The sequence below is a fragment of the Poecilia formosa genome, unplaced genomic scaffold (genome assembly GCF_000485575.1).
Source record: "Poecilia formosa unplaced genomic scaffold, Poecilia_formosa-5.1.2 Scaffold399, whole genome shotgun sequence".
NCBI lineage: Eukaryota > Metazoa > Chordata > Actinopteri > Cyprinodontiformes > Poeciliidae > Poecilia > Poecilia formosa.
This window is the reverse complement of record NW_006800338.1, coordinates 475498-498974: the sequence shown is the minus strand read 5'-3', so window position 1 is coordinate 498974 and position 23477 is coordinate 475498. Positions and strand designations below refer to the sequence as shown.

Sequence of the window (23477 nt, the reverse complement as noted above, 5' to 3'; positions counted from 1 at the left end):
AAAAATAATATGACATTTATTTATTTATTTATTTTTTTTAAGCTATACCTCACAAAATCGAGTTTTTTTTATATCCGTAATTGAACGTATCATGAAGAAAAGAGGCGGAGTTATTGCAGATTTTGTTTTCTGTCAGGTGTCTTGATGCATTCAATTGACATGTAAAGTCGGAAATTTACATGGCAATTGTAAATTTCCGACTTTCCGTTTAAATTTCCGTCACCTGGATCCATCTCAGTATGACTGTTAATAAATGACAGAAAATGTTGGTCATTTTCTACAGAGCTGCAAGTACTATGTTACAAATAAGATAATTTTACACAGAGCTTGTTGAAAATAAGCTTTATAAGTGATAAGGTAATAAAACACACCAGAGCTAAGCAACAGGCCAGACATTAACATTTAAGATTTAACCCACATTTATTGCAATTAGAAACATTTAAAAGTGCAATGTAAACAATGTCATTCACTTAAAGCAGAAATAAGCAGGTTTAATGTTTGAATTTTAATCCAAAAATGTTTATGTCCACATAAATACAGAAAAAAATTACAGATTTGTCTATAAGGTTAATGTTTTTATATTTTTAAATAAACTACAGTTTATCATGTCTTATCAATGTTACATTGTAAATCTTATATTGTGTCAAATTTTGTTACATTATGTACATTTTCATTATATTGCTTTCATACCTCCATCTCATATCAGATCTCATTTTTTTACTGACTGCTGCTCTGGTTTTTCCCATTTCAGGTCCTATTTGTGGAAAAATAAACTAAAATGACTTTGTCCATTTAAAACAAAACAAAAAAAATAAAATAATTAAACAAACTTTTCCAATGATTTAACATTTTTTCTGTCCATCCAACCCATTTCAAAATATTTAGTAATAGAATATATTGATATCAAGGTGGAATATCCATGTTTTTTATTTTTTCACTTACAGCACAATATTTCTGTAGTTTTGATCATTTAAGTGGAGTCATGTACTAAACTGATGTCTTTCTGTGTTCAATATTTTGTGTTTAATTTGGTAACTTTTCTTCAGTTTTTCCTTGTATATTTCTTATTTCTTTACATGCTTATGTGTAAAAGAAATAGGAATGTAACTAATGTTGTGTATTTTTACTGATGCAGAACATAAAGGAGAATTATTTTAATCAAATAAATACCAATCTGACCAAAGGTCCCAGATCTGAGCTGAGGCGCTGTCATATAAACCGAAGCCAGGACAGAGTGGTCGGGTGAACGTTGTCTGGACTCTGTGCAGGAGGCTCATGTTGTTGTCAGAGACGCTGTAGAAGGACAGAACACCTGCACTGTGATCCAGGTAAACTCCTATTCTGGATGAAAATGGACCTGAGACTGGAGTTCTGATCCAGTTGTGTCTAAATTCATAACTTTTATTGTAACACTGCAAAGCCCAGGACTTCTTATTGTTTCCAAATGCACTTTCATCACCTTTTCTGCTGATGTCTTTATATGAAACTGCTATAAAAACATCCCAGCGGTTAGACGAAGCTTTCCACTCCACCTCCCAGTAACAACGCCCAGTCAGACTTTCACTACACAAAATCTGGGGCCAGTATGAGAACTTATCTGGGTGATCCACAAGAATGCCATTTATTCTGTGAGAATAAGCCTTTAGTGGATAGTCACACCTGACACACATATTTGCGGTGTTTAAATCTAGTGTAAGGGGACAGGCGTACTGCAGGAACTCCCCTCTGGTCTGAGGTTCTGCCTGTGGAACCAGAACCTCCACGTCGGGTCCAGTCGGTGGAACTGGGCTCCATTCCTCAGTGAGCAGCTCCTCCAGTCTGTCTCTCAGCTCAGAAACCGTTTCCTCTGCGTCTCGTCTGAAGCTCTCAGGCTGAACGTCGATGCGGCTCGGGTCAGAGGCCTCTCCGAGTCGGGCCAGGGAGCCGTAGTTCTGCAGAAAGCGGATGTGGTCACTGGTCTGCTGCAGCTCCTCCAACATGGCGGCTGTCCTCCTCAGACCCCTGATCTCCTCCTCCAGCGCCTCCTGCAGCTCCTTCACTTTGTTCACCTCAGATTCCTGCTGAGATCGGAGCTGCTGCTTCACGGCGGTGAAGATCTTCTCTGCGTTCCTCAGCGCCTCGTCAGCAGACTGATGGATGTCCTTCTCCACCTGCTGGAGCTTCTCCACCTCCTGCTGTCGGCCCTGGATCCTCCGCTGGACGTCCTGCCGATGCGCCGCCAGCTCCTTCTGCTTGTTGCTCATCTCTGCGGCGGCGGAAAGCGTCTGGTGGCCTTTATGCTCGTCCATCAAGCAGAGGTAGCAGATGCAGCTCTGGTCTGTGCGGCAGAAGATCTTCATCACCTCGCTGTGCAGCGGGCAGACGCTGTTCTCCAGCTGCTGGGACGGCTCCACCAGCTTGTGCTTCTTCAGGGCGGAGATGGAGAAGTGAGGCTGGAGGTGCTGCTCACAGAACGACACCAGACACTGCAGGCACGACTTCACTGCTTTCTGCTTCTCCTCACTGCAGAAATCACACAACACATCTACAGAGACAACAGTTTGGATCAAAGTTAGCATAGTTAGCTAAAACTAAGGAAATAATAAAAACTGAAAGAGAAAACATTGGGGTACATAAAAACTCAAGAGTAGCAATATTTTTACTCAAGTAAAAGTAAATAGTAGCCATCCAATAAATCTACCCAAGTACTGAGTAACAGAACAAATTATCAATCATTTTATATTTAAAAATTACATCATCAGACAGACCAAAATATTTTGGTATTTAAAAAACAAAAAAAAAACAAAAACAAAAAAAAAAAAAATTTTTCCAAATCAGTTTCTTTCAATAAAATAACTTCTGAAGCTTTAACAAAAACTGCAAGTGTGAGTCTGTCTGGTGAATATTTAGTTAAAACATGTTTGTTTTTCATTCAGTGGGTAAAAAAATCCAGAAAATTTACTCAAAAGTAGCGATACTTCATAATAAAATTACTCAAGAAGCAGTAAAAATACTCCTAAAAATGTCATTTAAAAAGTTACTCAAGTACATGTAGCTAGTTGCTACCCAACTCTGGTTGTAATGTAAATATAAGTCAGATGGGAACAAGGCGAGAGCTAGCTAGTGGCTTGTTTACTGTTGCCATAGCAACTGACGATGACTCAAAGTTCACTGAGGTGTGACGTCACATGAGCCCATACTAGAAAACACTCTAAAACTAATTAAACTAGTTGAATTACAGAAACAAAAAGTCACAATGGAACCCGGAGCTGCTCTCACCCTGGCTTGGCTCGTCCGGAGCCGCCGGCGGGCCGCCACTCCTCCTCCTCTCCTCCACCAGGTCCGCCAGCACGGAGCTCCTCACCAGCACCGGCCTCGGGCTGAAGCTCTGCCTGCACTGCGGGCAGCTGGGGCTCTCCTCCGCGTCCCAGTACCTCCCGATGCAGTTCAGGCAGTAGCTGTGGCCGCAGGGAATCGTTGTAGGATCCTTCATGAGATCCAAGCAGATGGAGCAGCTGAGCTTTTCCTGCTCCAGTTTCAGGCCTGGCTGCGCCATTTCTGAGCTGCTTTCAGAGCCAGAAACCAGGAAGAGGCAGAGCAGCAAGAGGAGGAGCGGGAATAGCGCCCTCTAGGCTTCACAGCCAGAGCTGGGGACGTGATTTACTTCAAATAGGACTTTTTTAATCAAGAAAAAAACATACACGTTCATTTTTACTCAGTTTGGAGCGAAATACTTAGTTGCTGACTGAATATCTAATTTTGAGCCAAATAAGTCACCGAGCTAAATAGTTCATTTGAAAGCTAAATATTCAGTTTGGAGCAAAACATTTTGCTTATTTGATATTTCATTTGAATCTAAATATTTTGTTTGCTGAGTTAGTATCTAGTTTGGAGCTAAATAGTTAGCAATCTAACTAGTTCATTTGTAAGCTAAATATTCAGTTTGGAGCTAAACATTTTGCTTGAAGCTAAATATTCAGTTTGCTAATTAAAATTTGAGGTCTGAGCCTAATTTTCTTTAGTGCCTGTAAGTTGCTTCTGACTTTGTTTCTTGAAGAGCTTGTGGACTTTTTTCTATTACACTTTTTCCTTCCACTTAATTTTCCTATTAATATTCTTAAATACAGCGCTTTGTGAACAACTAGCTCAGCTTCATGGACCGGCTGTGGTTTATGATTGTGTAGCCATGACATTCATGTTTAAACTAACGTAATATTAAAATGTAAACATTAAAACTAGCTGTTTAAAACTGAAGCAACCTGGAAGCGCATGCCTTTGAAAACAGATTGTGTTTTATTTACAGCAATTTCAACAGAATTACAATATAAACGACTGACAGACGGAGCGCCCAGTGAGAGCAGCAGGAGGGACGCTGGAGGTCTGTTCTTCTTCTTCTTCTCCTTTGGCAGAAGGAAAAACCCCTCGACTGTTTCTGCAGCCTCTCCTCCACATCCTCCTCTTCCTTCCTCAGTGACTCTCTCCTTTCTTCCCGACAACCTGCAGGGTGAAAACATGAGCACGTCTCAGCTTTAACCCTCAATAAAAACAGGTTTGTTGCTCCGTATCGCAGCTTTGAGCCTCGATAAGAGCAGGTTTGTTGCTCCGTACCCGTTTGAAGTCGTTCATGTTGGTGGCCTGCACCGGAGTGCCGATGAACGTCAGGTAGTTGATCTTTGTCGTTTCCTCATTTCCTTGGTTTGACTTGACAAACAGCTGCAGAAGGAAAACAGGATGAGACTCAGCATCAGGGTGTCCAAACTGCGGCTCGGGGGCCATTTACTGACCGTTCAGGAGCTTCATACTCCAGGAAATGGAGCTGATGCAGATGGAGTTTGTGTGAGATTTTCAAAAACAAACGTATTTATCAAACTGACCACTGTTCCTCCTACTGCTCTCCGTATCTGTAGTTTCTTTCTGTCCAGTAAACTCACCTGGTCGTATTTCGTTCATTTAACTTTCAGATGTTTTCCTCACCGTGACACTCTGGACGTTCTGAAACTTGACGTAGCGCAGCGGGATCAGCCCGTCGTCTTTGTAGTCTTCCTCTGACAGCTCCAGGGTCTGAGCAGCGTTACTCCGCTCAGCGTCGTCGAAGTCCATCGACCGAGGAAGGTTGATGAAGACCTTCAGGACCTTCGGGGCGCGGGCTGAGGCGAGACGACACCCGGTGAAGGAGGGTCGGGTTTTAAACGCCTCACCTTCAAAACAACTCACCTAAATCTGAACACTGCAGCTTCATGGAGAAAAGCTTCACCGGCTGGTTGAAGGCGATCGTTATCAGCAGCTGGAGAAGGAAACGGTTATCAGTGAAGCAAACAGGAAGTGTGAATCCCACGTCACTCGAGGTCAGAGGTCACCTGCTCGTCGCAGTCGGACTCCAGGCAGGACGAGTCTTTGATTAAGCAGTTGTCGAAGCCGCAGTCGTCGCTCTCGTTGAGACACTCGCAGCCGGCTTTGTTGACGAAGGGCATGAGGTCCATCTGAGCGGCAGACAGAGAGGTCAGAGGTCAGAGCGGGTCGAACCGGTCCCAGTCTCCAGAGAACATTCTTAACTGGTTACATTTGGATACAAACATGTTCCAACATGAAGACACAGCCTGACTTCACTTCAAACTTTTCTTGAGGAAAGGCTCGATCTTCCACAGCGTTTATTTCACTGCAGCTTTTATAACCATCTGCAGAATTTTCATTTGTATTTTCATTTCCTCTGCTTTATTTCTGATCATAGTCACTGAATATAATGAAGGGGCATCACTTAGAGTGTTTTCCACCAGACAGTCCGGTAGACTCGGTTCTATTAGAACCAGAACTCCATCATCTGCTCCACCTCCAGCTGCTGTGGCTCTGAGTCAAACCAACCTGTTCCCCTCCTGGCCTGTGGGGGCGCTGCACCAAGAACCACTGAAGGAAACGACACAAAAACCTCTGAAGACACTGAGAGCAACTTCCTGCTTCACCAGATGGAAACAAGATGGAGGCAGCAGATTTCAGCGGTTGGAGGATTTCTCCAGACCTTTCCATCACTAGGCTAACACGTTTGTTTTGTTTACCCAGAATGCACTGCTCTATAGTCCACTTCCTGCTTTTGGAGCGGTCTCTGGTCCGCTTGGTGTTCACATATGCATTCAAACCAAACAAGAGTTCACTTCAACCGAACCCAGACCGAAGTCTGGAGGATCAGAGTTCATTATTGTTTTGGTTTGATGAAACATTCAATCCATAATCGAACTGTAGTTCAGCTAAAGAGGACGGAACAGGCCTGCTGTGAATTCAGCATTAAACATCGTTACAAACACATTTTGGATTTGAATAAAGACCAGAATAATTTCCAGCTTTCTTCAGTCTCCCAGCAACCAGCTCTGCCGACCAAGGGCGCAATTTGGAGGTGGGTGCACTTCTCCCCCTTGGGGAAGTGGCCCTTATTTTAACTGCTTTTGTTATAATCCCTTTGGCCAGCAGCTCTACAGTAAATCACTGATAAAACCACCAAACTTGAGCTTTTCATATTTCTATTCAGGCTATTTTTCACTCCAAGAAGCTGATTTTTCCATCTGTGTGTCATTTTCCCAAACTCAGAACTCCAGTTTGGACAAAATGCCTCAGATCACTGGTTCTAACTGGACAGGGAGTATTTCAGAACCAGGCCTGGACACGTGCGGTGGGGTAAACTCACGTATCCCTTGGGAATGTCTGAGTCCTCGTTGTTTCCCGGGTCGTTCTCTGTGTGCTGTTTGATCTTCTCCTCCAGGCCCGCCGCGTCCGCCCCCTGGTACTGGTCCACCCGGACCCGGTTCCTGAAGAACAGGAAGGTGGGCGTCGCTGAGATGTTGTTGGCTCCCGCCGTCCCCTGAGGAAACAGAAAAACAACTTTTCTTTCAACCGACTTGAGATCTCAGTTTTAAAAACAGGATTAATGACGTCAGAGTTTTAGCAGGAAAATCACCTTCAGATCCAACATGTAGAACCTCAACTGGTTTAGTTTTAGACCAATTTATTCATTTTAAAACAACTTTGGATGAATGTTTGGGATCATACAGAAATAAAAGGCTTGATAACATTTAGATGAACGTGGAGATGTTTACCTGACAGACATGAACGTCGACCTCCAGGAAAACCACATGTGGGTATTTGTTGCTGAACATGTTAAAAGCCGGAGATATTCTGATGCACGGCCGACAGCTGAGGGAAGAGCAGAACATCAGAAAACTCTTCATCGTTCCCCTTCAGAGCCAAAAATAATCAATTCAGTTCATTTCGGGTCAGTTTCAGAAAGTTATGGAAACTAATCTGTTTTAATCTGAGCTAGAAGGATGTAGATATGAACAGCATGAGGAGGCAGAGTAAGAGTAGCACTACTTCAATATAATTTTACTCAAATAAAAGTAAAAAAGGATCCATCCAAGAAATTACTCAAGAGTAAAAAGGTATTTGGTAAAATGTCTACTCAACTACCAATTGATAAAATTATCATTTAATATTTAAAAATTACATCATCAGATGGACCAAAATATAAAGTTAAGTGGAATTTTTTGGTATTTTAAGGACCAAAATTACAATAATTCAAATATGACAAAAAACAGTTTCTTCGACAAAAACTGCATGTCTGGTGATACTTTGGTTAAAACTTGTTTGTTTTTCATTCAGTGGGCAGAAAAATCCAAAAGTTTTATTCAAGTAAAAGTAAAAAACACAGAGTAGTAAAAATACTCCTGAAATTACATTTTTCAAAAACGTTACTGAAGTAAATATAATGGAGTTGATGTAACTAGTTACTACCCAACCCTGAATTAGAGGGAGCCCAGGGTGGAACCTGGAGGTACTGAGTGAAAAACCACTGCTTGTACATGAAATAGCGCCCCCTTCAGTTCCGGTGTGAAATGGTGCCGGTTCCAAGTATGGTAATGGTCTGATCAGATTCTGATCACTCAAAAGAGAAAAAGTACTGTAATAAACTTAACAGCTGCTGGAAAAGGTATTCAACCAATGCTGTAGAAATTTATACGTCCACACTATTTTAGTTTTAAAGTAGATCCAGTTAAGCTGGAAGCGTTTTAAGCCACATTACAGGTGGAAGAAGTTCTGAAACTAGGATTGATTTGACTATTTTCTTATAATGACAAACATAAAATAACATATACTGGAGCGTTACACTGTTCCGGTTATTGTTAATATATTTCTATATATTGCATCAGAACCCTGTGATTACAGCGGTGCTACACCTCAGCAGCTAACTTACTGCAATACTGCCAAGTCATTGTAAGCAGCAGAGCTAGTTAGCCTCCATCGGCTAACAGCAGTATGAATCTGGGAGAAAATCAGAGTTACTCCAGCATCCAGCTGGTTTTACTTTTTAAATCCTGGTCTTCCACGTCTACATGACCCACACACAGAGCCTCGCTAGCTGCAATCAGCCCGTGTGGAGAACCTTACCCAGCCATTGTGAACTTCACCACGGCTAGCCTGGAGCCGGCGGCCGCTAACTCCGGCTGGAAGTCCGGGTCGCTGCCGATCACTTTAACGCCAACCATGGTCCGGTTCTGGGCTGGGGTCCGAGCCTGATCCTCCGGGAGATGTTCAGAGCAGGAGACCGGGCAGCCTGGTGGGTTAAACGCTTTTGTTTTTAGCTTTCTGTCACAAAATTAGCTCAGCTGTACACCATAGGAACACAATGCAGCGTTAAGAATGGAGACTCCTGATTGGTCAATTCCTGACAGGAAAGGCGGAGTTTGTTCTTCTTCTTTGGTTCGTCATTCCTCTTTGCTGCCCTCATGTGGAAACAGAACATACAGTTTTCATTCAAACTTTCGACCAGTTAGGTCATTTGAGGCTGGTGGGTGTTTTTAAAACCTTTTTTGGTTCCGTCATCTACATTTATCTTTGACTGAAATTTATGTAGTTCATAATAATAACTAGAAAACTTCAAGATTTTTGTATGGTTCCTTTGGTGTGTTGCACTCATGATTATTGTCTATATTTTGTTTCTTAGCTAGACTGCAGGGTTTTTTTTTATTTTAAACCCCAATAAGGATCCTTTAAAATTATTAAATAATAAATAAGCATAGAGTTTCTATGAGCTTTATTTTTGAAGTCAAACAGATTCATTTTACATTTTCTCATGTAGCTAGATTTAGGTTACCTGTTAGCTCAACTATGATTAGCCATTAGCTTGATTGTAATTAGGTGTTAGCTTCCCTCTGAGTTCCTAGTTGAAGACTTAGCTTGTCTCTAATGAATTGCAAGCTTGTCTCTGAGTAGCTGCTATCTACACTTAGCTTTAATGTGATTAACTGTTAGCTTAATTGTGAATAGTTAGCTTGTCTCCAAGTTGCTCCTTTTAAGACTTGAGTTAACTGTTAGCTTGTCTAATAAATCACTAGCATGTCTCTGAGTAGCTAACATCTAGAGTTGGATTTATTGTTAGCTTCACTGTGATTATCTGTTTGATTGTAAGTAGTTACTTGTCTCTGAGCTGCTGGTATTAAGACTTAAATTAACTTAGCCTGACTTTAATTTTAAAAATACTTTGAATAGTTAATTGAGTTTACTGTCCTGTTTGATAACTAAGATTTACTGAAATTATTATTTTTTGATAAAGTGCCTCGAGATGATATTTTGTTAGTTGAAAACCTGAATTGAATTATTCTGATATTATTTGTATCATAGGTAATCAATCAATTAACCAAACCAAGTGACATCATTACACTTAAAAAAATGTTGGTTATGTTTAATTTCTTATGGTTCAAAAGCAGCTATAAACAGCTGGGTTTTTCCCTTTTTTTTGGCTGTTTTTACAATTTTCAGGAAGTTTGTTTCAGGTTTGAGGTGCATCCTTCATGTTTGGTTCTGGTTTGTTCTGCAAAGTGAACCAGAACCAGATATGGAAAGACACACTGTGATGCTATTGTGGCAAACAATTGTGAAAAATACTGTCTATTTCACACGGCCTCACGGTTAAAAACAAAAAATGAACTGTCCCTTTAAATCACCATGGAAACAGAGAAGCGCTTCTTTCGCTGAAGAGCTTGGAAATCCGAGGTTACGTGAAGACCTTGAAGGCATCTTGAGCGTCGGTCCCCCACCCCTGAAGCGAGCGGGGCCACATCCGTCAGAGCCGCAGCTCTCTCGGAGGTTTTCATCCCGCACCGCCACCGCACGGTCCTCCGCCGGAACCCGGTTCCTCTGCGCGGATCTTCCCGTCCATCCGAACCGGGGGAGCGATGCGACGTCCCGGAGGAGAGAGCAGCGGAGACCAAGCGGCCAGGCAGCAGCGCACACCTGTGAGGAGCATCTGACTTAGTTTCCACTAAAGAGAGGTGAGCGGCAGAGAGAAAACAGGAGGTTTCTGGCTGTGTGTGTTTTTGGGTTCTGCTCGGCGACGCGTTTCGGTCGTGCCCAGCCCAGCATCAGTGACTGGCAGGCGGGATGAGTCATAGCCTGAGCGGCGCTGCTGCTGCTGGAGGAGCGGAGCTCCGCAGCCTGAGCGGCTTCATTATCAGCTGCTGCTTCACATGCAAAGCGCAGCCAGCGGCTCACAGTTTGCATGAAGTGTGGGAGGCAGAGATCCACAGATCACACACGAAACAGAAATGTTCAGTTTGTGTTGCGCATCTAACTTGGAATCTACATTTAATGAAACTTTTTCAAACATGGATGCATATAAATACTTTCAAATGGGAAGAAGACAAGGCAGGCAGTGCTGTTTATTCCAGTAGCTGTAAATAAGCACATAAAGGAAAGTTAAGTGGAAGGAAAAAGTCTGTTCCTCGGTATGTTTTAGATCCAACAGGCTTCAGCAGATAGAGTAGAATATACTTTATTGATCTCAAAGGGGAAAATTGATTATTTGTTGACAAGGTGATAAATGTTAGCAAAGACAAACATACAATATAAAATTTCTATAAACCAAACTGCAGGTGCATCTTAATACTTTCAGAACCAGGAAATGCAATTTTTAAAGAAGCAGTTTGTTCCTGTAGCTGCATCTAAGCTTTTGAAAAGACAATTAAAAGGAAAGAAAAAGTGTTTACAGTGATGTATTTGTGTGAAGCAGTCCTGTTCCACGTTGCTCTGCGATGTTTCATGTTCATATTGATGCGTCATTATTAACAAGCTGCAGCAGATCCAGATCTCAGATGTTTGAGTCGTTTTCATTCATGTTGAAAATCTAAAATACGAAGAATTAATGAACAACAAAATGATTCCTGGATGTTTTAAATCAAACAGCAGGCGCCTAAAGATAAATTAGAATATCACTGAACAGTTAATTAGTTCAGTAAAGAAGCCCACTGTTCACAAAGCTTCCTCTAGGCATTTTAATGGAAAGTTGAGTGGAAGGCAAACAACTGAAACAACTTTGTTTCCTTGTGGTCATAAATGGAACTGCAGGTGCATCTAAATCAATCAGAAAATAATTTAATAGTTAATTAGTTCAGTAATTCAATGCAAAAAGTCATGAAAAGGTTTTGGTTCATTTTTTATGATTTTTTTGTGTGAATTGTCTCAGAAGTCGTTGCAACGTTGACGCTACTTTCTCACATCAAACGAAACTCGTTGGTGTTTTCTTTATCCAGCTGTCCTGTCGTGACCTTTAACCTTTCAACCTGCTGAGTCGCTCGGTGATAATCTGGCGCTGCGAGCGTCCGAGGCGTTTTGCAGACCTTTAGCTCTGTTTCAGATCAGGCTGTTGCCGTGGCAACACGTTTAAAAACCAGAGGCTCCCATCCCATTGGAGGTTTTTATCGTCTGGCGTTTGGCTCTGATGATCCTGGGTGACCTTTAGGCTGGAGGACGTGACCTTTCCCTCAGTCTGACTCCGCCTCCTGTGGAGTATTGACCAGGAGCAGCGGGGCGCGTTAAGACGGAGGAGAGCCTCACCGGGTTTCCTGCAGCGAGGATCTGGCAGCAGAGCCGCGATTTGGTTAAAGAGAAACTTATTGGCAGAGAAAACGAGTCTCCATCCAAAAAAACAAAAACACTTCCTGATCTAATCATCTCAACTCATGGAATTAATTTACATCAGTAAAAACAGGAATGTTGACAAACTTGGTCAGAATTTATTGGGATTTGTTCAATAAATTTCTCAGAAATATAAATATCTGAAAAGTGTGGCATGTTTTTGCTGCTCTAGTTCAGTCAGATGGGATGGAGAACATCTGAACATTCATTTTCAGTGCATACCATATATTACTTTGACTAGGCCATTTTAACCTGTGATTCTGCTTTTCTCCAATGCTGTCCTTGGGTTTCCACATTTCAGAGGGCGGCCATCTTGTTTGACATGCACACTTTACAGTTTCTGTTTATTTAGACTTTGAATTCAGGTCAACTCTACACTGAATATATAAAGTTACCATGATAAGAAAGCAACCAAAAAAAAACAACATAAATGGGATGTATTGTGAAAAAATGAGATTTTACTTTTAGGCTCTGTGCTACATCCCACTGCCACTCTGCAGGGACCAGATGATTTTTGTCAGTTATCTCTATTTATCACAGCAGCTGCATTTCCGTTACAAACATGCTCAAAACTTTGACAATATTCCACTGATGTCGAAAAAACTGAACTTTGCAATTGCTTATTTAGATTGGGTTGTTTATTTAGATAAGAGACACAATGTAAATAAGTTTATTTACATAATTAAAAACATGCAACGCCATCATAATCCAACCACTTCCTGTTTGTCTTCTTTGTCGTTTCCACCAGCAGTAACATCCTGTCATTGATCATGTGACTCGTTTGATGCGTTTCTACTGCATTTTTGCAAAATACACAAATCCAAGTAAAACTAAGATGAGCTGAAAAACCACCTCATGTTGGAGCAAAAGGTTTTTATTGAAAAACAATCATTTTTCTAAATCAATGTGTTTCTTTTAAATGAATTTAATTTGTGTAATTTCACAGTGAATAGAAAAGCAGCTGGTGAGCCTCTGGTTTCCTCTCAGATCCGTTGTTTTGTCCTGGTTCTGTTTGTTGTTTGGGTCCAGGTTGATCATGTTGAGGTTAACAGCAACGTGTTTCTGAGCCGCTCAGTCTTTCTCACCTTCAGCTGGGAGGAAACAAGGAAACCTGAAAAGCCTCGACTTATTTCCAGCGGAGCCATTTAGAGCGAGTGTGCAGTAATGGACGCAGTTTGGGAATAAAAAGCAAATGAAACGGTTTTATCTGTGAAGAGAAGGAGCAGATAATCCTGGTGGTTCTGAAGCTCTGAAAGCTTTAAAAGATCAATAACGACGGCGATGATTCGGACAGTAAATCAGTTTAGCATCACATTCTGTCGGCGCTGCTTTTATTCCTGCTCATAAATATCAGGATTACAGCGATTTATGACGGACGGCTTCGCTCTTATGACGTTGATTTATTAACAGCAGGACAAACCTGTGATGTCCAAACATCAAGCTAATCTATATATGAGGGAATATTTGATGTTATTAGAGGTATTTTCAATCTGATATCAATATTTTCCATATGTAAAATAAAACCCTCCAGTCTAGAAGTGGAAATAAAATAATGGGATCAGTCAGAAAACATTACAGAATAATTGGAAAATGCCAAAAATAATAAAATAAAAACTAATTGTGTTTTAACGGTTATGTGTTTTTTATTCTTCGGAGCCAAACTTGAAGTTGAAAGATAAATCTGATGAGCTGCTCAGTCGTGGTTTGGGTTTAGTGGAGCAGATAATTGAATGTTTCAGAAACATCTTTCACATGCAGATAAAAGGATCTAACCTGGTACAGATGCTCCAAGGAGAAGTGGAAAAAAAACATTAGCCACTGAAAAATTCAAGATGGCCGCCATGGTCATCAAGGAAGCTAATGATTGAAATAAAATCCCAGTTATATGAATCTGTTTGGTGTCAGATAATTTAAATCATAGAAATCATAAACATTTTCTTGATGTTTCCTTTATCTGGTGGAAAATGGCCGTCATGGTTGTAATGGCACTACAACCACACAGCTAACCACAAAGTTTGGTTCACTAACCACTAATCATTAAACAAGAATATTAGCTACGCTAATGCTAATCTGCTAAACACATACAAATGACCAGAAGCTAGCGCTAAACCATAAAACACATTAAAACATTTGCTTGGTCTGATAATAAACGCAAAAACTCACTGGAAGCTAACAGTAAACTGCTAAACAAATAGAAAAATTAACGGAAACTAATGCTAACCTGCTAACACACATAAAAGAATTAATGCTGAACCACAAAACCCGTAAAATAATTGTGGAAGATAATTGTAAGCACACAGACATTACTGGACACTAACTCTAAACTGCAAAACACATAAAATAGTTTATGGAAGTTAACGAAGAATCACAAAACACAGAAAAATTAGCAGAAGCTAATGCTAAACTGCTAAACATTTTTTAAAATTTTGCAAAGCTAACGCTAACCATTAAGTCTCTCCGTCTGTGTCGTCCATCTTCTTCTACTTCCAGTTCACTAATTATATGAGACTCACAAATATAAATATCATTATTCTGGAAAATATGATTTAGTCCAATAACTATTTGCTGTTTCCTTCCTAAATGCACCTGCTTCTTTTGTAGCCATAGAGCTGGTGAGGAAAATGTGTGATGGTTGCAGAAACCTGTGCTGATTTACTTCACCTGATTTATTGTCGGGTTTTGCTCAAATGGCAAATGTCAAGCCAGCAGCGACTCTCTCCATCACGGCAGGAAACTGTCCAGCTTCCAGTGAAATGGAAACAATCTTCACATGTCGGGTAATTTGTGTCTGTGCAATAAATGGAGGCAGCAGAAATAAATTGCAGCTCATCAATAATTGAATGCAGCAGCGGCTGCAGGACCTCAGTGACGTCACACGGGGAAACATGCATATGGGAGCCAAACAGCAGAACATTGTGAAGCTCAGCTCATGTCTGGATTCCTGGAAACCAACTGATGCTGTGATAAATCATGTGACCTTCCAGCTGGTTTGGAAGAAATAAACAAGACTGAGGTTATCAACGAGACGAAGAACTGCAACTTCCAACAACATCAAACAAATGTAGAAGTTCTTCTGCTAGATTCTGGAAGGTGATCCAGAAGGAGATGTAGTTTGTTTTCCCACCTGATGGTCCAGCAGAGTCGGTTCGATTGGAAATAAAAACTGAAACATTTGTTCCAATTTAAGCTGCTGCAGTTCTTTATCAAACCAACCAAACCCTCTGAGCAGCCTGTTCCCCTCCTGGCCTGTGGGGGCGCTGCACCAACAACCACTGAAGGAAACAACACAAAAACCTCTAAAGACACTGAGAGCAACTTCCTGCTTCACCAGATGGAAACAAGATGGAGGCGTCAGATTTTAGAGATTGGAGAATTTCTCTTTAGGCTACGAGTCATTTCTCCTGGTAGCGCTAGGCTAGCATGTTAGCTTTGGTTGTATTTACCCAGAATGCCCTGGGCTGTAGTCCACTTCCTGCTTTGATGCGGTCTCTGATCCGGTTGGCGTTCACATGTGCATTTAAACAGAACCAGAGTTCACTTCGACCAAGGTTTGGAGGACCAGAGTTTGAATTTTTGGTTCGGTTATTGATTCACGCTTCCCCAAACGAACCCGACTTTCCAGACAAACGGACTGAACAGGGCTGGAGGGAATGCAGCTTTAATCTCTTGTATTAGTTGTTGAACTTTTCTGTCAGCCAAACATTTGAGTCTCTCAGTCTCTTCATGCGATGTGTAACTCGTTGAGGCTAGTTGCTAGTAAAGTCTTGCTAAGTAGCTAGCTAGCTTTATTATGTCTATCATTGGTTGTTAGCTTCTGATAGCAATGGTCTGTATGCTCCAGTTAATGATTAATCATTTGATAAATTAATTGATCGTGATTAATCAATCGTGATAAATCAGATTATTAATCGTGATTAATCATTTCACCTCTAATCCAAACTGGTTCTGGAATGGCCTTCCAAACGCTCTGACTTCCATCTTACTGAACATTTGTGGCTTATATTTAAAATCCAAGTCCATTTAGATTAAATGTACCATTTTTTCCAAATATCCAGTCAGAATGATGCCAGAAACAGTTTACACTTAAAAACCTGATTTCTTCCTACTTTCTTTTTTATTTTTGAACCAGAAAGCATTGCAGAGTTTTTCCCAGAAATCCTCTGGCTTCTCATCAAAACAGCTTAGATTTCAAAATAAAGTAACATCCTTTAAATTTCCAGAACAGGTTTCCATGTTGGATGGTGTTTCTGTTTTCAGAGTATCAAAGTCTAAATTTCTGCTACATGATCCTCATTAGGACTGAATGTTTCCTCTGAGCGTCGCCTCGCTGCTGATTTCTCACGTGATACGAAGATGCTCACGAAGCCTCACTTCCTTCCTCCCAGCGGTAGCCATAGCAACCAGGCTAACTTCTTGTTTCTGCATTTCATTCCCTGGAAAAAAATAATATACGTTTCAATTTGAATTGACGAGAAAATATCAGTAGAATAAATTCATTTTAATTTTGATTTGCTAGATTTTCAGCGTCAGGTTGAAAATATTCCTCAGTTCAGACATTCGCTACGTCAACCTGATGGTTTGAGGTTTTTTATCGCTTACAGTCAATAAACTCTTCGATGTTTTCATGGTTCAACCTGACGGCTTTCGCTGTGCAGCAAACCTTTTCTCCTCTTATCCTCTGTCTGCTGGCGTTTGGCCTAACGAGGGTGAGAGAGACGGACATGTTGAGGGAGGAGAGACCAGTTGCCTGGTGACGGAGGAGGCGAAGGTGAAGAAAGGAGGAAAACGAGGAGGAGGAGGAGGAGGAAGAAGAGGAAGAGGTGAAGAGTTGTTTTCCGATAGCAAAGAGTTTCTGATCACGATCTGCTGATTTAAGCCAGTCAGGATCTGTTTATTTGAACAACATCCAGTTATTTCTGTAATAATTAACGTTAGAAAAAGGAAAAACTCTTCAGATTATCTACATCTGCACATTTATCACAGTAACAATATTACAAAAAACAGTCAGAACTGCAATAAATGTTTAATTTATTTGATGAAACGTAAAATATTTTATAAGGACATTAAAAGTGAAGAATAAAACTGTAAACATAACTACATTCAGTTTTCTCAGTAAAAACATCGACATTAAATGTCAGATTTAATTTTATTCTAGTTTCTGAATGATCTGTTCAGATTTTTAATTATTTATTGATTATCATCCAACCTTTCCGTTTCTCTTGCAGCTTGTAAATTTTTTACATTTTTATTAATCTTCTTTGAAGCTGCTCTGATTACAACCAAATTTTGACATAAAATAGATCCAGTTACATAAACCTTCAGTGTTAATCGCCTTTAATTATTAAATTAGTTGAAGTGATTAAATGAATCTTCATGTAATTTTTAACCTCCTAATGAAGCTGTGAGTCTTTGTCTTGTTCCCTCTTTACTTTTTAAACTTTTTTCCATCTCTCCTCTGTAATGTGGTTTTCTGTTGGTCAGTTTCTGGGGATTTTCATGCACCAGTTGTCCTGAAAGTGAAGATCTGCTCTGTAAGCAAACACAAAGCAGAGCAGCGATCGACGCTGCGGGGACGTTAGCAAAGCTTCATTATCTGCACTCAGAAACAAATCATAGGGAATAAAATCCAGATAAAATCAATAAATTAAAAACCTAAAGTTTAATATTGATACATTTGAGCACCAAGCATTAGATAAAACTAAAATAATCTAAAGCAGCATTTTTTTAAAATCTGGATCAGACCTGCGGTTTTTCTTATTAATATCGCCTGTTTGCTTTCTGAATGTATTTTTAATTATTAATATTTAAAAATCTGGATGAGAATAACGTCAAGTTTTCTGGTCGAGATTTGAACTGTTGAATGAAGAAACTAAAATAATCTGTTTTTACACACAAGCTTTTTTTCTTATGATTATTCTAATGTCACCATCAGGTTACATTCATTTCAGTTCATTTATTGGGAACCAATTAACAAAAACATAAAAATGTTAGAGTGTATGAGATGTTTTATTCACACAGCAGTCTGCAGCATTTTGCTAATGTGCTAACAACTCAGCTAACTGTTTTGCTAACTTTGAAATCGTTTAGCTCACATAACTTCTTAAGTGCTAATGTACTCGGCTGTTTTGTAAACTGTCATTTGAATAAAGTTAAATTTTTATGTTGCAGTTAATGGTAATGCATCTATGTTGAAGCTAATATGCTAATAGGAAAGCTAATCTTTTGTTTAGGAATTTTTCTAACTTTCTAAACATTTAGCACACATAGCTTCTTAAGTGCTAATTTCCTTTGCCGTTTTGTAAACTTTCACTTAAATAAAGTTCAACATCTGTGTTGAAGTTAATGCGCTAATAGCAAAGCTAATTTTTTTTGTTTAGCACTTTTGCTAACTTTACTGTTGTGGTAAAACAGTTTTTACTCTTTCAAGTTTTCTGCATCATCTTCAGTTTTCTTCAGCTCGTTTCTTCTTTCTGGTTCATGTTTGTCTTTAATCTGTCTTCTGCGTCCATCCCCCCCTCCTCCTGCTGCTCCCTGTGGCCTTCCCGTTACTTCTTCTCATTTATCTTCTCCTTGCTCCGCCGTTCATCATGTTCCCCTCCTCGGTTGAGCTCTTCTCCTCCTCCTCGTTTTGGGACTCGTGACTCATGAGCTGATATTCAGCTGACAGGACTTTATTGAAGTCAAACACAGGCACCTCTGTCTCTCTCTCAAATAAATACCATTAGCAGGAACCTGGTGGAATAAAATCTGCTCCCAAACAACCAAACAATGTGACTTTCTGTAAAACAATAAACAGATTAAGATGATCGGATCAGAAAGCGATGCGTCTTTATCCGATCTTCGCTCTCGCTGTTAAATGCCGGCATCACACACACACACACACACACACACACCACCAGCTCTCTGCTTGAGGTTGAAGGCTCATACATTTTTAAAATCGCTGCTGTCGACAGCCTGCTCTTCCTCTCCTCTTACTTCACACCTAAATTTGTCCTTAAGCGTTTCTTTCCTCAGTAAAAGTCGCTTGTTCTCATTTTGAACTGATAACTTGATGCTAAATCAATTAGGAAACATGGAAATTAGTTTGCATGAAGTAAATGCTTTGGAAAAGTCTCAAATTTAAAGAGAGAGATGTCTGCACATCCTTAAAAAGTCTTAAATTCATTGCAATAAATAGGTTGGCCTTAAATATGTTCATAACAGATCTTAAATTTTGTTTTGGCAGGATTATTTAATCTTGTGTGCTTCATGTAGTTTTCATTTTTCTCATGGAAATTCACTGTTGTGCAAAGGTTTGAGCTAACTAGCTGCTAGTTAGCTAGCCAGGAAGGGTAAAAATATCTAGCTTTTTTACATCCAAGTGGCTGGATGATATTATTCTTGGCCATTGACCAACTCACACCAATTATTTATTTCGAATTTCCTTTTTGTACATTTCTGTCGTGATGCAGGCCTTAAAGTATTAAATTGGGTTGGTGAAACCTGCAGGAACTCTTTTATGTCTCTCATATATTTCTTTTCTTTAGCTTGTGCGTCCAACTTTCTTATGCCACCCTGGGCAACAGCCTATATGCCCAGTATCAAAAACCATAACTATTTATGAGCAATCTGTGCCTTACCTGCAGGAATTTCATATTTTTCACAGAGGAATGTTTTATTTAACCATTTCTCTGTAAGTTTTGTGTAATTTCTTGATCAGAATCCAAATCAAAACATCTGTTTCCATGGAAATGTAGCAAGGATGTGCTATTCCAGGAAAACATATTTTCTTTGTGTATCAGCCCTGTTCACAGGCCTGATTATGTTTCATTTTATTTTTGTTAGCACTAATTATTACAGCAGTAAAACAGTAAAACTGAGCCAGACCTTTATAGAGTGACAGAAGAAGCATTTACTTACTGGAAACTCTTTTTCTCTTTTCCCATCTTGGTGTGTTTGTACGGAGGACTAAACATGGCAAAACTGAGCAGACTTGGTGGAACATCAAGTCCTGTCACATGTCTTGGAAGAATTAATGTTCCAGTTCTGAAAAGTGAATCAGTTTATATTTACTGTGACATCAGAAGCTTTTATTTTTATTCACAGTTAATTATTAACTTACCTTCTTGGGATGAAAGTGAAAAAATCAGAAAGTAGGTCATGACAGCAGTTTTACTTTTTGTTTCATACAGGCGGCATACCAAGGCTGTTGGATCTTCACAGCGTAGACAAAGTGTTGGCATAATGTCACATGAGATTAACATAATTAATGTGTCATCAGTGAATTATTCTAGCAGCAGTTGTGAAATTTCAAATGTTTTACAAACATTTTAAATTTCAAGAGGCAGATATGCAACAATATGGAGGAGGTGTTAGCATAACGCTAGCTACTCCAGAACACAAAATGAAACTCTCATCCTCTGATGCTTTTTGTGATGCAGCTTCTTCTGTTTCTTCAGTTGATTCAGTGCTTCCCCCTTGTGGTAGTAACTGTCCTCTACAGTTCAAAATAACAAAATTGAGTTGGTTTAATTTTCAGACTAAAATAATTAAATTCCTTCTTGTTTACGTCTTTGTTTGCTGTCCTGCTAACTCGTGGCTTCGCCTTGGCTAACAAGCAACGTGTTGCTGAAGCTGCGAACAATGTGAACACTGACTGGTTCATTCCTGAACTGCTCATGTAACGACTCGGAGTGAGAGGCTGCTAGTCTCAGACTTTCTCTTATAAATGTGGACATTTAGTTTCAAAATAGTGACAGCAAAAAGAACCACCAGAGTCGGTTGGTTGTTAAACAATTTAATAGATTTTTTTTTAAATAGTGTCTTCAGTCGATGCAAACGTAACCACAGTACAACATTTCTACCTTTATTAAAACTAACTGAATTAGACGAACAAAAAGCCACAGAGAAATAAAACTGTGACGGTTGGCAGCTGTAAATAGGAGGCAACATTCCTGCCGTAATTGAAGCTGCATGACCAACTGATTGTTGAGCTCGGCTCATAAAAACTGACCTTCGCTTCCACACATCCTGGTTTTGGTTGTTTTCAGACGAGGAAGATTTAAATCCTCTCCAAATATTCCATCTGTTTGGTTATATTGTGTTTATTTACAGATTTAATTGTTTTTGTTAGAAGTAAAAATCCTCCCAACTCCAGGTTTATTCACAAACTTTTCTCTGAGCTGCAGAGTGATGTAACAGCAGAAACTCTTCCTTTTTATTCTGTTTCTGCTTTGCATGATCCACAGCGATCTGATCTTAATCCTCCACACCAGTGCAGACGCTTCCAATGGAAACAGTTTTAGAGATAAACCGAATTTGGTTCAAGCCTGAGTTTGCAAAATGCTTTAGTGTAAGAAACAATCAGATTTGCTTCAGCTGCAGCGTCTGAAACGAGATCCTGGGATGGCGACAGCTGGATTTCAGGTCTCTGAAATGTGACTTTTCCTCTGGTAATAAAAAAAACAAGGATTTCTGACTAACTAACTGGAATCCGGATTCAAGGCCTGATTATTTCTCATCATTAAATTCACTGTCTTTGCTGACAAACTGTCTGAATTGGTTAGTTAGGGTGCTATCTTTATGATTCTGCATGAATTTTGACATTTTTGTGTAAATTTGTTTAATTCTGGGAAGCTTGGCAGTTATCTGAAATGTTTTCCTCTTTGGAGAATGATGGACTTCATTTGGTTTGGAGATGACCTTTAACCCTTCAGAGGTTGATGAGCAGCACCAGTTGCTGTTTCCCACCTCATAGTTTGGTAGATTTGGTTCAGAACCAGAACTCCATCATCTGCTCCACCTCCAGCTGCTCTGAGTCAAACCAACCTGTTCCCCTCCTGGCCTGTGGGGGCGCTGCACCAAGAACCACTGAAGGAAACCACACAAAAACCTCTGAAGACACTGAGAGCAACTTCCTTCTTCACCAGATGGAAACAAGATGGAGGCGTCAGATTTTAGCGGTTGGAGGATTTCTCCCACTAGCGCGATGCTAACGTGATGCTAACGCGAGGTTAGCACGTTTGTTTGGGTTGTATTTACCCAGAATGCAGTCCACTTCCTGCTTTTGGAGCGGTCTCTGTTCCGTTTCATCACATTTGCATTCAAGCCGCACCAGAGTTGATTTGAACCGAACCCAGACTGAGGTTTGTTTTCGGATCGGAGTTCGGATTTTTGGTACAAACCGGATTTTCTAGACAAACGGACTGGAGTTGGTTTAAATCAGCCTAAACAGAACTGATGTCAATAAAAGCAGCAAATCTGCTTTTATTGACGTTCTTAAACTCACTCTTATTAACTATTGAATGCATTTGACCACCAGAACCAGAACCAGAACCTTGTCTGTAATATTTCCCAGTTTTTGTTCCTTTTGGGTTTAATACGTCGGTTTGCTGAACGTCTGAAGTTTGATTTGAATCCGATCCGGCAGCTGGATTTGCTCCGGCCTCAGGTTGTTGTATTTTGGGATGTCGGCCTTCGATGATGATGATGATGGTGATGATGTAAACACTCCCAGCAGTGACTGCAGCCCAGTGGTAACGGCTGTGAGCCGCAGAGACACTTCCAGTATGAAACCAGTTCATCTCAGAGCTTCTCTCCGCTTCACTGGGAATCGTGGGAATTGCTGTCATGTTTCACGTCTCGGTCGCTGGTGATTGGTTTGACCCGCCTGGCCTTTTGACGATCATCCAATCAGAGAGCGGGATTGGAAATGTCTCGGAGTGAAAAGAGAGAAATAAAAAGTGATTATTGATCTGAGGGAAGTCGTCTTCATCAGCTGGTGATCGATATCGATCTGATTGATCTGATGGGTTCCTGTAAGAGCCAGGAAACGTCAATAATCCTGTTTAGACACTCGAGTCAGGATGAAATGTATAAAACCTGATAAAAATGTAACATAACATTGTAGGGGTGTCCAATGTGTGGTTCAGGGGCCGTTTGTGGCCCCTGACAAGAATGGTGGAAATTAGTTTTCTACCGTTTGTGGAAAACTTTAAGAACAACACAAATAATATTTCCTTAATTTGATGAAGATGACAAGAGCCACCAGAAAATAAATAAATATTGACCTATAATATCAAAGTAAGAATTCTGAGATAAAGTAAAATTATGAAGTGTCAGAATTCTGTGAAAATTAATTTTGTGAAAAACAAAAATAAAGAAAATGTCAGAATTCAGAGGAAAAATATTAAAATTCCATGGATCAAAGTCAGAATTCCGAGAAAATTTGAGAATTCTGTGAAAAAAATTTTAAAATTGTGAGAAAGACAGAATTCTGAATTTTAAAATAAGAATTTTGAGAAAGATACCAAATTTCTGAAAAAAAAAATCCAACTTGGTAAAAAATGTCAGATATTTATTTAAATGGCCCAAAACTTTTTCCATGTTTATTAGCTTTTTTTATTTTTTAATTTTATCTCGTAGAAAGTTTTGCCACAAACATCCAGTGACCTTCTACCCATAAACACCATCATATTTGGCTAAACACATCACAGGTGTTAAAAGAAATTTCCTATTTTTATTGCTGGAAATGAACTAAAAACCTTTTAAACTAAGAAAATAAA

General features: G+C 39.9%; 3 protein-coding genes across 4 annotated transcripts in view; 1 reads left to right on the top strand and 2 right to left on the bottom strand.

The window, feature by feature from the left end:
- Positions 1 to 401: 401 nt before the first annotated feature.
- LOC103154762 (tripartite motif-containing protein 16-like) lies at positions 402 to 3605 on the bottom strand. The gene is made up of 2 exons (XM_007576164.2): positions 3259 to 3605; positions 402 to 2524 (listed from the first exon to the last, which is right to left on the bottom strand). Exons 1-2 carry the CDS (start codon positions 3533 to 3535, stop codon positions 1155 to 1157), a joined length of 1647 nt encoding a protein of 548 aa, XP_007576226.1. The 5' UTR covers positions 3536 to 3605; the 3' UTR covers positions 402 to 1154.
- Positions 3606 to 4249: 644 nt separating this feature from the next.
- Positions 4250 to 8697, bottom strand: txnl1 (thioredoxin-like 1). Its single transcript, XM_007576162.2, has 8 exons — positions 8410 to 8697; positions 7062 to 7158; positions 6653 to 6826; positions 5337 to 5459; positions 5194 to 5263; positions 4954 to 5126; positions 4588 to 4692; positions 4250 to 4476 (listed from the first exon to the last, which is right to left on the bottom strand). The coding sequence occupies exons 1-8, from the start codon at positions 8505 to 8507 to the stop codon at positions 4447 to 4449; spliced, it is 870 nt and encodes a 289-aa protein (XP_007576224.1). The 5' UTR covers positions 8508 to 8697; the 3' UTR covers positions 4250 to 4446.
- Positions 8698 to 9976: 1279 nt separating this feature from the next.
- The window catches only part of rab27b (RAB27B, member RAS oncogene family), a 30724-nt gene continuing 17223 nt past the window's right edge, over positions 9977 to 23477 (top strand). Inside the window, exon 1 of one of the 2 annotated variants that reach the window (XM_016663014.1) lies at positions 9977 to 10292. The gene's annotated coding sequence lies outside the window, so the exon portion shown is untranslated. The remainder of the gene's footprint in view (positions 10293 to 23477) is intronic. The other variant, XM_016663013.1, reaches the window with a different exon arrangement.